Source organism: Moschus berezovskii, chromosome 3 (genome assembly GCF_049115385.1).
Source record: "Moschus berezovskii isolate FMDL1 chromosome 3, NW_MosBer_1.0, whole genome shotgun sequence".
Taxonomy (NCBI): Eukaryota; Metazoa; Chordata; class Mammalia; order Artiodactyla; family Moschidae; genus Moschus; species Moschus berezovskii.
Window position 1 is genome coordinate 98,072,281 of NC_142462.1, and position 17,133 is coordinate 98,089,413.

General features: G+C 38.5%; 1 protein-coding gene across 1 annotated transcript in view; it reads left to right on the forward strand.

The window, feature by feature from the left end:
• The window catches only part of LOC129551969 (hyaluronidase Ccc Hy-4-like), a 58,473-nt gene that overhangs the window by 24,480 nt on the left and 16,860 nt on the right, over positions 1-17,133 (forward strand). The window contains exon 5 of the mRNA XM_088831815.1: positions 13,812-14,762. Coding sequence (XP_088687941.1) covers positions 13,812-14,762 — 951 coding nt within the window. The remainder of the gene's footprint in view (positions 1-13,811; positions 14,763-17,133) is intronic.

Sequence of the window (17,133 nt, forward strand, 5' to 3'; positions counted from 1 at the left end):
TCAAAGGCTTTGGCATAGTCAATGAAGCAGAAATAGATGTTTTTCTGAAACTCTCTTGCTTTCTCCATGATCCAGCGGATGTTGGCAATTTGATCTCTGGTGCCTCTGCCTTTTCTAAAACCTGCTTGAACATCTGGGAGTTCACGGTTTACATACTGCTGAAGCCTGGCTTGGAGAATTTTGAGCATGACTTTACTAGCGTGTGAGATGAGTGCAATTGTGCGGTAGTTTGAGCATTCTTTGGCATTGCCTTTCTTTGGGATTGGAATGAAGACTGACCTCTTCCAGTCCTGTGGCCACTGCTGAGTTTTCCAAATCTGCTGGCATATTGAGTGCAGCACTTTCACAGCATCATCTTTCAAGACTTGAAATAGCTCAACTGGAATTCCATCACCTCCACTAGCTTTGTTCGTAGTGATGCTTTCTAAGGCCCACTTGACTTCACATTCCAAGATGTCTGGCTCTAGGTCAGTGATCACATTATCGTGACTATCTTGGTCATGAAGATCTTTTTTGTACAGTTCTTCTGTGTATTCCTGCCACCTCTTCTTAATATCTTCTGCTTCTGTTAGGTCCATACCATTTCTGTCCTTTATCGAGCCCATCTTTGCATGAAATGTTCCCTTGGAATCTCTAATTTTCTTGAAGAGGTCTCTTGTTTTTCCTATTCTGTTGTTTTCCTCTATTTCTTTGCATTGATCACTGAGGAAGGCTTTCTTATCTCTCCTTGCTATTCTTTGGAACTCTGCATTCAGATGCTTGTATCTTTCCTTTTCTCCTTTGCTTTTCGCCTCTCTTCTTTTTACAGCTATTTGTAAGGCCTCCTCAGACAGCCATTTCGCTCTTTTGCATTTCTTTTCCATGGGGATGGTCTTGGTCCCTGTCTCCTGTACAATGTCACGAACCTCCGTCCAGAGTTCATCAGGCACTCTGTCAATCAGATCTAGTCCCTTAAATCTATTTCTCACTTCCACTGCATAATCATAAGGGATTTGATTGAGGTCATATCTGAATGGTTTAGTGGTTTTCCCTACTTTCTTCAATTTAAGTCTGAACTTCGCAATAAGGAGTTCATGATCTGAGCCACAGTCAGCTCCTGGTCTTGTTTTCGCTAACTGTATACAGCTTCTCCATCTTTGGTTGCAAAGAATATAATCAATCTGATTTCGGTGTTGACCATCTGGTGATGTCCATGTGTAGAGTCTTCTCTTGTGTTGTTGGAAGAGGGTGTTTGCTATGACCAGTGCATTCTCTTGACAAAACTCTATTAGCCTTTGCCCTGCTTCATTCCGTGCTCCAAGGCCAAATTTGCCAGTTACTCCAGGTGTTTCTTGACTTCCTACTTTTGCATTCCAGTCCCCTAGAATGAAAAGGACATCTTTTTTGGGTGTTAGTTCTAAAAGGTCTTGTAGGTCTTCATAGAACCGATTAACTTCGGCTTCTTCAGCAGTACTGGTTGGGGCATAGGCCTGGATTACTGTAATATTGAATGGTTTGCCTTGGAAACGAACAGAAATCATCCTGTCATTTTAAAGATTGCATCCAAGTACTGCATTTCGGACTCTTTTGTTGACCATGATGGCTACTCCATTTCTTCTAAGGGATTCCTGCCCACAGTAGTAGATATAATGGTCATCCGAGTTAAATTCACCCATTCCAGTCCATTTTAATTCACTGATTCCTAGAATGTCGACGTTCACTCTTGCCATCTCCTGTTTGACCACTTCCAATTTGCCTTGATTCATGGACCTAACATTCCAGGTTCCTATGCAATATTGCTCTTTACAGCACCGGACCTTGTTTCTATCATTGGTCACATCTACATTACCTCCACCATAGTTTGGTCTTAGGTCAACAACAGGGAGGGAACACAGCTCCACCCATCAACAGAAAATTGGATTAAAGATTTACTGAGCATGGCTCCACCCATCAAAACAAGACCCAGTTACCCCCACAGTTAGTCTCTCCCATCAGGAATCTTCCATAAGCCTCTTATCCTTCTTCCTCAATGGAATGAAAGCCAGGGTCATAGAAAACTAATCAAACTGATCACACAGACCACAGCCTTGTCTAACTCAGTGGGACTGTCAGCCATGACATGTAGGGCCACCCAAGACAGACGGGTCATGGTGGAGAGTGCGGACAAAACATGGTCCACTGGAGAAGGGATTGGCAAACCACTTCAGTATTCTTGCCTTGAGAAGCCCATGAACAGTATGAAAAGGCAGCTTCTCTACTGGAGAAGACTGAAAAACTCCAGAAAGAATGAAGAGATGGAACCAAAGCAAAAACAGTGCCCACTTGTAGGTGTGACTGGTGATGGAAGTAAAATCTGATGCTGTAAAGAACAATATTGCATAGGAACCTGGAATGTTAGGTCCATGAATCAAGGTAAATTGGAAGTGGGCAAACAGGAGATGGCATGAATGAACATCAACATTTTAGGAATCAGTGAACTAAAATGGACTGGAATGGGTGAATTTAACTCAGATGACCATTATATCTACTACTGTGGGCAAGAATCCCTCAGAAGATATGGAGTAGCCCTCATAGTTAAAAAAAGAGTCCAAAATGCAATACTTGGATGAAGTCTCAAAAATGACAGAATGATCTCTGTTTGATTCTAAGGCAAACCATTCAATATCACAGTAATCCAAGTCTATGCCCCACCAGTAATGCTGAAGAAGCTGAAGTTGAATGGTTCTGTGAAGACCAACAAGAGCTTCTAGAACTAACACCCAAAAAAGATGTCCTTTTTATCATAGGGGACTGGAATGCAAAAGTAGGAAGTCAAGAGATACCAGGAGTAACAGGCAAATTTTGCCTTGGAGTACAAAATGAAGCAGCTCAGAGGTTAACAGAGTTTTGCCAAGAGAACGCACTGGTCATAGCAAACACCATCTTCCAATAACACAAGAGAAGACTCTGCACGTGGACATCATCGAATGGTCAGTACCGAAATCAGATTGATTAAATTCTTTGCAGCCAAAGATGAAGAAGCTCTATACAGTCAGCAAAAACATGACCGGGAGCTGACTATGGCTCAGTTCATGAACTACTTATGGTCAAATTCAGACTTAAATTGAAGAAAGTAGGGAAACCACTAGACCATTCAGGTGTGACCTAAATCAATCCCTTACGATTATACAGTGGAAGTGACAAACAGGTTCAAGGAATTAGATCTGATAGAGTGCCTGAAGAACTGTGGACCAAGGTTCATGACACTGTACAGGAAGCAGTGATCGAGACTGTCCCCAAGAAAAAGAAATGCAAAAAAGGCAAAATGGTTGTCTGAGGAGGTCTTACAAATAGAAGAGAAGAGAAAGGCAAAGGAGAAAAGGAAAGATATAAGGATCTGAATGCAGAGTTCCAAAGAACAGCAAGGAGAGATAAGAAAGCCTTCATCAATGATCAATCAATGCAAAGAAATAGAGGAAAACAATCGAATGGGAAAGATTAGAGATTTCTTCGAGAAAATGGGAGATACCAAGATAACAACATTTCATGCAAAGATAGGCACAATAAAGGACAGAAATGGTATAGACCTAACAGAAGCAGAAGATATTAAGGAGAGGTGTCAAGAATATACAGAAAAACTATATATAGTTCAGTCGGTAAAGAATCTGCCTGCAATGCAGGAGACCCGGGTTCAATTCCTGGGTTGGGAAGATCCCCTGGAGGCAGAAACGGCAACCCACTCCAGTATTCTTGCCTGGAGAATCCCATGGACAGAGGAGCCTGGCAGGCTACAATCCATGGGGTCCACGAGAGTCAGACATGACTTAGCGGCTAAACCAACCAACACAATACAAAACAGATCTTCAGTTCAGTTCAGTCAACTCTGCGATCCTTGAACCACAGCACACCAGGCCTTCCTGTCCATTGCCAACTCCCAGAATATACTCAAACTCATGTCCATTAAGTTGGTGATGCCATCCAAAAAGATCTTAATGACCCAGATAACCATGATAGTGTGATCACTGGACTAGAGCTAGACAACCTGGAATATAAAGTCAAGTGGGCCTTAGGAAGCATCATTACAAACAAGCTAGTGGATGTGATGGAATTCCAGTTGAGCTATTTCAAATCCTAAATGATGATGCTGTGAAAGTGCTGCACTCAATATGCCAGCAAATCTAGAAAACTCAGCAGTGGCCACAGGACTGGAAAAGGTCAGTTTTCATTCCAATCCCTAAGAAAGGCAATTCCAAAGTATGTTTAAACTACTGCACAATTGCACTCATCTCACACATTAGCAAAGTAATGCTCAAAATTCTTCAAGCCAGGCTTCAACAGTACGTGAACCATGAACTTCCAGATGTTCAAGCTGCATTTAGAAAAGGCAGAGGAACCAGAGATCAAATTGTCAACATCTGTTCGATCATCAAAAAAGCAAGAGATTTCCAGAAAAACATCTACTTCTGCTGTATTGACTACTCCAAAGTAATAGTATGCAGGTCAGGAAGCAAGAGTTGGAACTGGACATGGAACAACAGACTGGTTCCAAATAGGAAAAGGAGTACATCAAAGCTGTATATTGTCACCCTGCTTATTTAAATTATATGCAGAGTACATCATGAGGAACGCTGGGCTGGAAGAAGCACAAGCTGGAATTATGATTGCCTGGAGAAATATCAATAACCTCAGATATGCAGATGACACCACCCTTATGGCAGAAAGTGAAGAAGAACTAAAGAGTCTCTTGATGAAAGTGAAAGAGGAGAGTGAAAAAGTTGGCTTAAAGCTCAAAATTCAGAAAACTAAGATCATGGCATTTGGTCCCATCACTTCATGGCAAATAAATGGGGCAACAGTGGAAACAGTGTCTGATTTTATTTTTGGGGGCTCCAAAATCACTGCAGATTGTGATTGCAGCCATGAAATTAATAGACGCTTACTCCTTGGAAGGAAAGTTATGACCAACCTAGACAGCATATTAAAAAGCAGAGACATAACTTTGTCAACAAAGGTCCATCTAGTTAAGGCTATGGTTTTTCCAGTAGTCATGTAGGGATGTGAGAGTTGGACTATAAAGAAAGCTGAGCATTGAAGAATTGATGCTTTTAAACTGTGATGTTGGAGAAGACTCTTGAGAGTCCCTTAGACTGCAAGGAGATCCAACCAGTCCATCCTAAAGGAGACCACTCCTGGGTGTTTATTGGTAGGACTGATGTTGAAGCTGAAATTCCAATACTTTGGCCACCTGATGTGCAGAGCTGACTCTTTTGAAAAGACCCTGATGCTGGGCAAGATTGAGGGCGGGAGGAGAAGGGAACAACAGAGGATGAGATGGTTTGTTGGCATCACCAACTCAATGGAAATGGACATGAGTTTGGGTAAACACCAGGAGTTGGTGATGGACAGGGAGGCCTGGTGTGCTGCAGTTCATGGGGTCGCAAAGAGTCGGACACGACTGAGCAACTGAACTGAACTGATCTGATGAGGTTGCAAGGAGTCCAACATAACTTAGCACCTGAACAGCAACGTATATATGTAGACATATATGTTTACATACACATACACACGGGTTTTTAGAGCCATGTTAATTTGTTCACATTTTTGGTTGGTTCACATTATTATGTGGTATAACAAATAACTTGGTAAAAGCTCATCTTTTTCACCTTTGATGCTATCCTTGACAGAATTGAATGTGAGACCCACAGGACTGTGAATGCTGTTGGCAAAATGATGTCCCTTTCCCAGTACTTCTCAGTACACAGTGTCTAATACATCATAGACAGCTGGAGGTTATCATTGGAACTGACAATTTACTTCCCTTTCTAAAAAATAAGTTTTATTGGCATATAGTTGCTTTACAAAGTTATATTAGTTTCTGCTGTATACCAAAGTGAGTCAGCTATACATACACATATATCCCCTCTTTTTGGATTTCCTACCTATTTAGGTCACCATGAGCACTGAGTAGAGTTCCCCGTGCTATACATTTGTCATTAGTTATCTATTTTGTGCATAGTAATGTATGAATCCCAGGGACGGGGGAGCCTGGTGGGCTTCCGTCTATGGGGTCACACAGAGTCGGACACGACTGAAGTGACTTAGCAGCAGCAGCAGCAGCAGCAGCAGCAGCAGCAATGTATGTATGTCAATCCCAATCTCCCAATTAATTCAACTCCTTCCTCTCCCCTTGGTGTCCACCCATTTATTCTCTGCGTTTGTGTCTGTATTTCTGCTTTACAAATAGGTTCTTCTGAAACATTCTTCTAGATTCCACATATGTGCATTAATATATGATATTTGTTTTTCTGACTTACATCACTTTGTATGACTTTCCTGTAAGACTCCATCAGAATGCATCCATCACATCTTTAACACATAAAGCCAAAACACCCAGGTTATTTTTATCATTTGTATTTTCCTCTCTCTATCTTCTCAGGGAGCCAAATTCACATCCTTCCCTGACCTGACAAATCTGTCCATTTTATCCCTGTAATTTAAATCTGCAGTCAAGAAAATCCCCTAGATCATACATCTCTTTTCTGAATGGTCACTTAATTTTCTGCGTATAACAGAAAACTGGCTGTCCTCTGCTTCCCCTGAAGATTTGTTTTTAAGTATTTTTTAACTATGGTAAAGTAAACATACCATAAACTTACCATTTTAATGGTTGCTTAAATGTACAGCTCAGTGACCTTAAGTGCATTCACATTGTTTTGCAATCAAACCTCTATCCACCTCCTGGATATTTTCCCCTGCAGCCTTCTTGATTGATGGTTATTTTGTCTTTCACCTATCACCTCCCATTGGTGTGGAAAGAGTAGGTGTCTCCTCATTGCTGTTTGGGAATATCGCCCTTCCATTTGCTACTTATTGGACAACCCCAATTTACTGAAACACTTGTTATGAGATTGATCATCAGGCTAAACATCTCAGAGTTGCATCATTCACAGGCCCCTAGTTACAATGACCAGATTTTAGCACTCTGGTCACTCATTATAGAGTTAAATTCAAAGTTTAATAGAAAGTCAATATTTTTCTATTTCTTTGGCTTAAATCTGTCAGGAACACATCTGCCACGAGAGAAGTGAGGTGTGTTTGGCTTCTTATCTGTTGTCTTTCTCCCAAATACTAGGCTGATGCTGGCTCCTTCAGGATGGAAAAGGGGTGGAGTGGCTTCGGGGAGAAGCAGGAAATGTTTATTTGACAGGTATCAATCTGTAATTGAGTCTTTAAAACTGACTTTTGTCTTGTGAGGACTTTCATGGCAAAACAAGAGAAAAAGTTAAAAGACAATGAAAAACTAGGAAATACTTCACACTGTTTAATGGAATTACGTATTTCATAATATACTTAACAAATTCCTTACTGATCACGCATACATGTTGTTTCTAGGTTTTCTGTATTGCACATATAGCTCCCATGAACACAGTTTTATCAATAATGCTTTCTCACTTATATTGATTTTATTTTTCAAAGAATTTTTAAGGGACTTCTCTGATGGTCCACTGTTTCAGAATCTGCCTTCCAATGCTGGGGATGTGGGTTTGATCCCTGGTCAGGGAACTAAGATCCCTCTTGCCACAGGTCAACAAGCTCCTGTGCAGCAACTAGAGAAAGACCAAGCACCACAATGAAGACCCAGTATAGCAAACAATAAAAAAAAAAAAAAGAATTTTTAAGCTCACAGCAAACTTGAGCAGAGAGTACAGAATTTTCTCACACTTCTGTCTCCACATATGCACGGCCTCCCCCACTATCAATATCTCACATCAGAATTCTTTGTTTATTAAAATTAGTGAACTTAGAGTGACACATCATTATCACCCAAAGTCTGCAGTTTACTTTATGGTTAACTCTTGACATTGTCTGTCTACGGGTTTTGAAAAATGCATAGTGAATGAATCCATGATTATTGCATTATATAGAAAAGTTTCACGGCCCTGGAAGTCCTCTATGCTCTTCCTGCTTATCCCTTCCTCCCTCTTAAATCCTAGAAACCACTGTCTTTTTACCATTTCCATTGCCTGTTCCAGAATGTTATATGCTTGGAATACTTTTCAGACTGATTTCTTTCACTTAGTAATACACACTTAAGTTTCCTCTATGTCTTTTCACAGCTTGATAGTTCATTTCTTTTCAAGGCTGAATAATATGCCATTGTCCAAATGTATCATAGTTTATTCATCCATTCATCTATTGAAAATCCTCTTTGTGGCTTCCAACTTTTGTCAATTATGAATAAAGCTTCTATAAGCATCTTTGTGCAGGTTTTTGTGTGAATATAAATTTTAAAGCAATTTGGATAAATATCAAGGAGCACAATTTCTGTATCATGTTGTAAAAGTGTGTTTAATTTTGTAAGAAATGGACAAAGTGGCTCCCAAAGTAGCTGTTGCATTTTGGATTCCCATCAGCAGTGGATGAGAGTTCCTGTTGCTCCATGTCTTCACCACATTTGGTGTGACAAGTGTCCCAGATTTCGGCCATTCTAATATATGTGTAGTGAAATATCAACATTGTTTTCATTTGCATTTCCCTGATGACATATGATGTGAAGACTCTTTTTATATGCTTACTTGTCATCTCTATATCTTCTTTGGTAGAGGTGTCTGTTCAGATCTTTTGCCCATTGTAAAGTTGAGTTGTTCATTTTCTTATTGTTGAGTATCAAGAGTTTTGTTTTGGTAGACTTTGGATAGTGATCCTTTGTCATATGTGTCTGTTGCAAATATTTTCTCCCAGTATTTAGCTTGTTTTCTCATTTTCTAGATATTGCCTTTCACAGAGCCGATGTTTTTATTTTAATAAAGTTCAACTTATTAAATCTGTGTTACATGGATTGTGTTTTTGTATCCAAAAAGTCATTGTCATGACCATAGCCATCTAGATTTTCTCCAGTGTTATCTATTGGGAGTTTTATAGTATTGCGTCTTACATTTAGGCATCTATAAATTTTTGCAATGTGTAGAATTATGTTGGTTTTGCCACTGCATCCCTAGACTTGGCTCTCTTCCTGAAACATATCTGATACTCAATCAAGAGTTTTTGATTAAAAAGATCAAGTATGCATATGTATGTGTGAATATGTGTGTGTGTGTAAATATATAATGTCAGAAAACTGAAATCAAGTTTTATATTCTAAGTAATAAAAATGGCTAGAACATAGAATAAAATTTCACTAAACAGCATGGGGCAAAAATTATATTTACAAATTCATACAATTCATAAAGACTGAACAGATGGAGCCAAAGCAAAAACAACACCCAGTTGTGGATGTGACGGGTGATAGAAGCAAGGTCTGATGCTGTAAAGAGCAATATTGCATAGGAACATGGAATGTTAGGTCCATGAATCAAGGCAAATTGGAAGTGGTCAAACAGGAGATGGCAAGACTGAACGTCAACATTCTAGGAATCAGTGAACTAAGATGGACTGGAATGGGTGAATTTAACTCAGAAGACCATTATATCTAATACTGTGGGCAGGAATCCCTTAGAAGAAATGGAGTAGCCATCATAGTCAACAAAAGAGTCCAAAATGCAGTACTTGGATGCAATCTAAACAATGACAAAATGATCTCTGTTTGTTTCTAAGGCAAATGATTCAATACCATGGTAATCCAAGTCTATGCCCCCACCAGTAATGCTGAAGAAGCTGAGGTTGAACGGTTCTGTGAAGACCTACAAGACCTTTTAGAACTAATACACAAAAAAGGTGTCCTTTTCATTATAGGGGACTGGAATGCAAAAGAAGGAAGTCAAGAAACACCTGGAGTAACAGGCAAATTTGGCCTTGGAGTAGAATGAAGCAGGACAAAGGCTAATAGAGTTTTGCCAAGAGAATACAATGGTCATAGCAATGTCTTCCAACAACACAAGAGAAGACTTTAAAAATGGACATCACCAGATGGTCAAGACCAAAATCAGACTGATTATATTCTTTGCAGCCAAAGATGATGGACATGAGTTTGAGTGAACTTCGGGAGTTGGTGATGGACAGGGAGGCCTGACGTGCTGTGATTCATGGGGTTGCAAAGAGTCTGACACGACTGAGTGACTGAACTGAACTGAAAGATGGAGAAGTTCTATACAGTCAGCAAAAACAAGACCGGGAGCTGACTGTGGCTCAGATCATGAACTCCTTATTGCCAAATTCTGACTGAAATTGAAGAAAGTGGGGAAAACCACTAGACCATTCAGGTATAACTTAAATAACATCCCTTATGATTATACAGTGGAAGTGAGAAATAGATTTAAGGGACTAGATCTGATAGACAGAGTGCCTGATGAACTATGGATGGAGGTTCGTGACATCATACAGGAGACAGGGATCAAGACCATCCCCAAGAAAAATAAATGCAAAAAAGCAAAATGGCTGTCTGAGGAGGCCTTACAAATAGTTGTGAAAAGAAGAAAAGCCAAACACAAAGGAGAAAAGGAAAGATATACTTATTTGAATGCAGAGTCCCAAAGAATGGCAAGGAGAGATAAGAAAGACTTCCTCAGTGATCAATGCAAAGAAATAGAGGAAAACAACAGAATGGGAAAGACTAGAGATCTCTTCAAGAAAATTAGAGATTCCAAGGGAACATTTCATGCAAAGATGGGCTCGACAAAGGACAGAAATGGTATGGACCTAACAGAAGCAGAAGATATTAAGAAGAGGTGGCAAGAATACACAGAAGAACTGTACAAAAAAGGTCTTCACAACCCAGTGATCATGAAGGTTTGATCACTCACCTAGAGCCAGACATCCTGGAGTGTGAAGTCAAGTGGGCCTTAGAAGCATCACTATGAACAAAGCTAGTGGAGGTGATGGAATTCCAGTTGAGCTATTTCAATCCTGAAAGATGATGCTGTGAAAATGCTGCACTCATTATGTCAGCAAATTTGGAAAACTCAGCAGTGGCCACAGGACTGGAAAAGGTCATTTTTCATTCCAATCCCAAAGAAATGCTCAAACTACCATACAATTGCACTCATCTCATACGTTAGTAAAGTAATGCTCAAATTCTCCAAGCCAGGCTTCAACAATACGTGAACTATGAAATTCCAGATGTTCAAGCTGGATATAGAAAAGGCAGAGGAACCAGAGATCAAATTGCCAATATCTTCTGGATCATTGAAAAAGCAAGAGAGTTCAAGGAAAACACCTATTTCTGCTTAGTGACTATGTCAAAACCTTTGACTGTGTGTATCACAATAAACTGTGGAAAATTCTGAAAGAGATGGAAATACCAGACCACCTGACCTTCCTCTTGAGAAACCTGTATGCAGGTCATGAAGCAAGAGTTAGAACTGGACATGGAACAACAGACTGGTTCCAAATAGGAAAAGGAGTATGTCAAGGTTGTATATTGTCACCCTGCTTATTTAACTTATATGCAGAGTACATCGTGAGAAATGCTGGACTGGAGGAAGTGCAAGCTGGAATCAATATTGCTGGGAGAAATATCAATAACTTCAGATATGCAGATGACACCACCCTTATGGGAGAAATTGAAGAGTCTCTTGATGAAAGTGAAAGAGAAGAGTGAAAAAGTTGGCTTAAAGCTCAACATTCAGAAAACTAAGATCATGGCATCCTGTCTCATCACTTCACGGAAATAGATGGGGAAACAGTGGAAACAGTGTCAGACTTTAGTTTTTTTGGCTCCAATATCACTCAAATGGTGATTGCAGCCATGAAATTAATAGACGCTTACTCCTTGGAAGGAAAGTTATGACCAACCTAGACAGCATATTAAAAAGCAGAGACATTGCTTTGTCATCAAAGGTCCATCTAGTCAAGGCTATGGTTTCTCTAGTGGTCATGTATGGATGTGAGAGTTGGACTAGAAAGAAAGCTGAGTGCCAAAGAATTGATGTTTTTGAATTGTGGTATTGGAGAAGACTCTTGAGAGTCCCTTGGACTGCAAGGAGATCCAACCAGTCCATCCTAAAGGAGATCAGTCCTGGGTGTTCATTGGAAGGACTGATCTTGAAGCTGAAACTGCAATACTTTGGCCACCTGATGTGAAGAGGTGACTCATTTGAAAAGACCCTGATACAGGTAAAGACTGAGGGCGGGAGGAAACGGGGACAATGGAAGATGAGTTGGTTGGATGGCATCACCAACTCAATGGACATGTGTTTGGGTAAACTCCAGGAGCTGGTGATGGACAGGGAGGCCTGGAGTGTTGCAGTTCATGGGTCACAAAGAGTCGGACAGGACTGAGGGACTGAACTTTACTGAACTGAACAAATCATAATGCTTAATTCTGTTACTGTAGAAGTAGTATGTTATAAAATATATACTGGTGAAGAAGATAATGCTAAACCAATAAGTTTTCCATAGACTAGTGACAAAAGAGACAGGGTATAATTTTATATAAATAGAATGCATGATTAAAATACTTTAGAAAAGAAAATTTATAATTGGGTTTTGCTAAAGCACAATATTTTAGATTTATAGCCCTTTTTCTTAATTTAATATAATATCACATTTAACTAAATATATATACCCATTTATACCATACATGCTCTCATGAGAAGAAGGACATAAAGAGTGATATTTATGGATAGAGGGTCCTCTTTGATTTTCCCTGGATGACAAAGATAAGAAAAAATATTGGCTCTTTTTTTGAGGGGAGGAGTTACCTTAAGGTCCGTGGCTGGAGAAGAGTGAAGAGAATAGAGTATCTCTGGTGACTGAGGGACTCATCTGATGCCATGATATAAATTCCTCATGAAGTTAATTTTAAAAATAATAACTACTTTATTTAAAAGAGTAAATTATCATTCATAGCTACGAATAAATCTTCAATGTACAGGGAGACAATGACTTACTCAAGTTTCTTTATAAACTTGGGATGCTGTGTTGCAAGAGTTAAAATATGACTTTGGTCAGTACCTCTTCCTGAATTTAATATATTAGATAATATATTAGATAAATTCAGCAAGAACTACCAAAAAAAGAAGGTTTGACTTTTAAAAAGACACTGAATTTAATTACATCATAGACAACTTTGTAATTCATTTATTTAAAAATAACTTCATGATAAAATCATTTTGATACATAACTTCAACCACATTGCTTTCATGGTGAGATCTCATTGGCCAGAATGCATAACTATTAGACCATCCTTGTCTGGGAAGATTCTTTGGCAGTTTTTTGGCTCAACTGTCTGTTTAGAAGGGATTTAGCCAAGTTTCACTTGGGAATTGATTGGTGAAAATACAGTCCAACTTCTTCATGGGAAAACCAGGAAATTAAACAATCAGTTGGTTTCTAAATTTATGTACCAAGAGAAGATAGCAACAAAATCCATAATCAATAGCAGGTAAACGCCGTTTCTACCTGTTTCTATTTTAGCCTGTACTAATTCCAAATATAACTATCATCTTTTAAAAACAAACAAACCAAAAAATGAAGAAGCCCACTTTTGAGTCCAGTGAATTCGAAATAGTAAGCAAGGTATTATTTACTGTTTGAACCATTAGATATTTCTTTTTGTTCCATTTAATTTTTGTTAAAAATGCCAAATGGTTATGCAGTCAGAATTATAGGAAATGAAAGCTAGAACGACTAGCAGACAGAGTTTTCATAACTGAAGAGTTGTGTGAAAATTTTTACTTTGGTTTCTATTCACTGGATTTTTTTTTTTTTTACTTTTCTAGTTTTTAAAAAAAGCGCCTCATGTTTCTTCCCTGTTAAAAGTATAAATTAAGCCTACATATCAATAAATCTCATAAATCTTTTAAAAAGTCAGTCTACAACTCAAACTGTAGCTTAAACACTACCATGAGTTTACTTGATTTAAGGAACATTTGACTCCATCATGTTTAATTTTTCTTCCTCTTCTCATTTTTAAGGAGAATGCTGTGATGGTGAGAACTATGAGCCAGTGTAACCCCTGGGGGGCATGGTTAGGAGAGCTGCTGTTTTTGATCGTGTTCACTCATTCAGCCCGAAAGCCAGCAATGCCTCCAGTGATCACAGAAAGACCTTTCAACATTTTCTGGGCTGCCCCAACAATGCAGTGTCAGCATTTCTTCAATGTGGATCTGAATCTTCAGTTATTTAATATTATATCAAATCCTTTGGAGACTCAGAGTGGATCGACAATTGCCGTAATTTATCCAAATGAATTAGGGTATTATCCTTATTTCTCTCCAGAGGGAAAATCCTTTAATGGAGGGATACCACAGAATATGAGCCTTCCTACACACCTAAGGAAGACCGCTGGTGACATTGCAAAAGTTTTTCCTTGGTGGAGATCAGAAGGTCTTGTTATCATTGACTGGGAAAGCTGGAAACCACAATGGGACAGAAATTGGGGCAATAGAGTAATATATAAAAACCATTCTTTAGACTTTACTAGAAACCGCCATCCTGATTGGTCAGAAATGAAAGTGAGAATAGTTGCCGAAAAGGAATTTGAAAGTGCTGGAAAGAGTATTATGAATGCTACTCTCACATTGGCTTTAGAAATGAGACCAAAATGTTTATGGGGCTTTTATCTCTATCCAGACTGCTACAATTATGATTATAGGATAAATCCACAGACCTACACAGGTAAATGCCCAAGTGATGAAATTTTCCGCAATGACCAACTCCAATGGCTATGGGAAAAAAGCAGAGCACTTTATACTTCAGTGTATTTGGATAAAATATTGAAGTCAAGTTTAAATGCTTTGAAATTTGTTCATTATCGAGTTAGAGAAGCTATGAGAATTGCTGAAATGGCTAAAGATGACTATGTTTTACCAGTTTTTATTTTTTCCAGACCATTTTATTTGCATAGTATTGAAGCTTTGTCACAGGTAAGAAAAACATACAGTCACACACTAAAAAATGGAAATTTAGTAGAATATGAAATTTAGGGAATAATGTTTTAGGATGCTTCAGTTCAGTTCAGTTCAGTTCAGTTCAGTCGCTCAGTCGTGTCTGACTCTCTGCGACCCCATGAATCACAGCACGCCAGGCCTCCCTGTCCATCACCAACTCCCGGAGTTCACTCAAACTCATGTCCACAGAGTCAGTGATGCCATCCAGCCATCTCATTCTCTGTCGTCCCCTTCTCCTCCCGCCCCCAACCTTTCCCAGCATCAGAGTTTTTTCCAGAATATGAAATTTAGGGAATAATGTTTTAGGATGCTTATATCCCCTTAATAACAGAATGCTATTCTATTACTAAAACCATGTAGTCCTTCAAATGTCAAGCCAATTCTGAATGTCATTGACAATTAGATGTTTGCTTAAGAGTTTGTTGAGAAAGAAATGGCAACCCACTCCAGTATTCTTTGCCTGGAGAATCCCATGGACAGAAGAGCATGGCAGGCTGCAGTCCATGGGGTCGCAAGAGTCGGACACGACTGAGCAACTAAACTACTACTACTACTACTAAGAGTTTGTAAGTGACGATTCTTACCAGCTTAGCATTTCCAAGGGTTTCCTGCAGAACTGTAATTAAGTTTAAGTTTAATCATGCAATGGATTAAATTTAACTAGGGAAAAAATTCATATTAAAGAATCTCTTAACACGAAACAGTAGCAGCAATTTTCCAAATCAAAACTGTAAAAAGGAGAGCTTGGGTAAATTATTTACCAACTATATTTTCAATATATTGCATTTTTATGTTTTAATTGATTATTTTACTTAAAAAATAATATAGATTGTTGATTTTATCTTTAAAGATCTAAAATGTAATCTAGTGATGAGTGTCAAGGCAATGAAAGTGGTTTATATAAAAGTATTCTTAGACTTACACAAGGTAGGAAGCACAAAGATGTAGGAATGAACTGGTTTGGAAGATAATGAGTTTGTAGACACTTGAAAGTGTTCAAGCTTTATCTAGATTGTCATTTATATAGAATATTCTTGTAAGGATTCAATTATTGTGTGGGTGGTCAGGTGAGAAAACCCTTAAATCTCCATAATAGCTGTGAGCTCACAATTCAGTTTTTCTAGTACACAACACAGAAGCAGTACTGAAACCACTTACATTTGTGATAAGAACATTTAAATGAAATATCAGTTCTTCCTCAAATATTTCAGAATAAAATCTATTGACCCAAATACTGTTTAGTAGGCTTTATATTGCTATCCTTGTAGGATTACTCTGTATTATTCAAAATGGAATATTCATTCAGTGTTTAGGAGGAAAAGAAATATAGCACCATGATAAAAGTTGGAGGATGTCAGATATACCTAATCTGCCTCACCCTCAAACACAGATCTTTTCTTACTTGCTTTAGCACTTTTTTTTTCATGGGGTTCTTCCTATTCTAGAAGGAAAACTGTCACTTGGGAACCCAATTAATCCCTGAAAAGTTCTTGACTGTGTTGAGTCTACTCTGCCTCTGGATAACTTTGTATCACTACTAGTTCTAATCCTAACTTCTGGTGCAATACAGAATAAATCAAATCTCTATTTCAAAAGTCAGTTCTCCAAGTATTGGATGATGTCAGTCAGACCTACCAAAATCTTCTCAATAAATTATTCATCAAGTAACATATTTCTCAAATCATATCACTTTCCCAAATCCATTGGGGAAAAGACTAGCTTATATCTATTCCTTCAAAAAATACTTATTGAGTGTCTACAGTATGTCACAATATATTATGAATAATGAGTAGAAAATAATAATCCATGCAGTCAGATATTTTGCCTGATAGAAAAGGATAGAATGAGATCAGCCACATTTTATTGACATTCCAGTTTGTAATGTCCCCGTTTTGGGGTAATATTTGATTTTCAAAGTCAATTATGGGCTAAGTATCACCTCTGAGCTCTATTTCAGGAAACCAAAATTATAGCGTTATCTGAGTAATAGTATACTGAAGTGTTTTAATACTATGCAATTGCCTTTCCCTTTTCACATGAATTTTTTCCTTTTCACATGAACAAACAGCATGAATCTCATTTATTGTTTAAATAGCATTATTATTTTATAACACCCTTTATTCCCTGGAGAAGAAAATGGCAACCCACTCTAGTATTCTTGCTGAAAAATCCCATGGACAGAGGAGCCTGGTGGGCTACAGTCCAATGGGTCACAGAGTTGGACATGACTGAGCGACTAAGCACAACATCATTTATTATGTTCTTCATATTGTGATTGTGAAATCACTTAAAGCTAACTCTGCTAGATATTTCCCTTCCAGTGTCTCAATTTGAATGAGACTTGGTT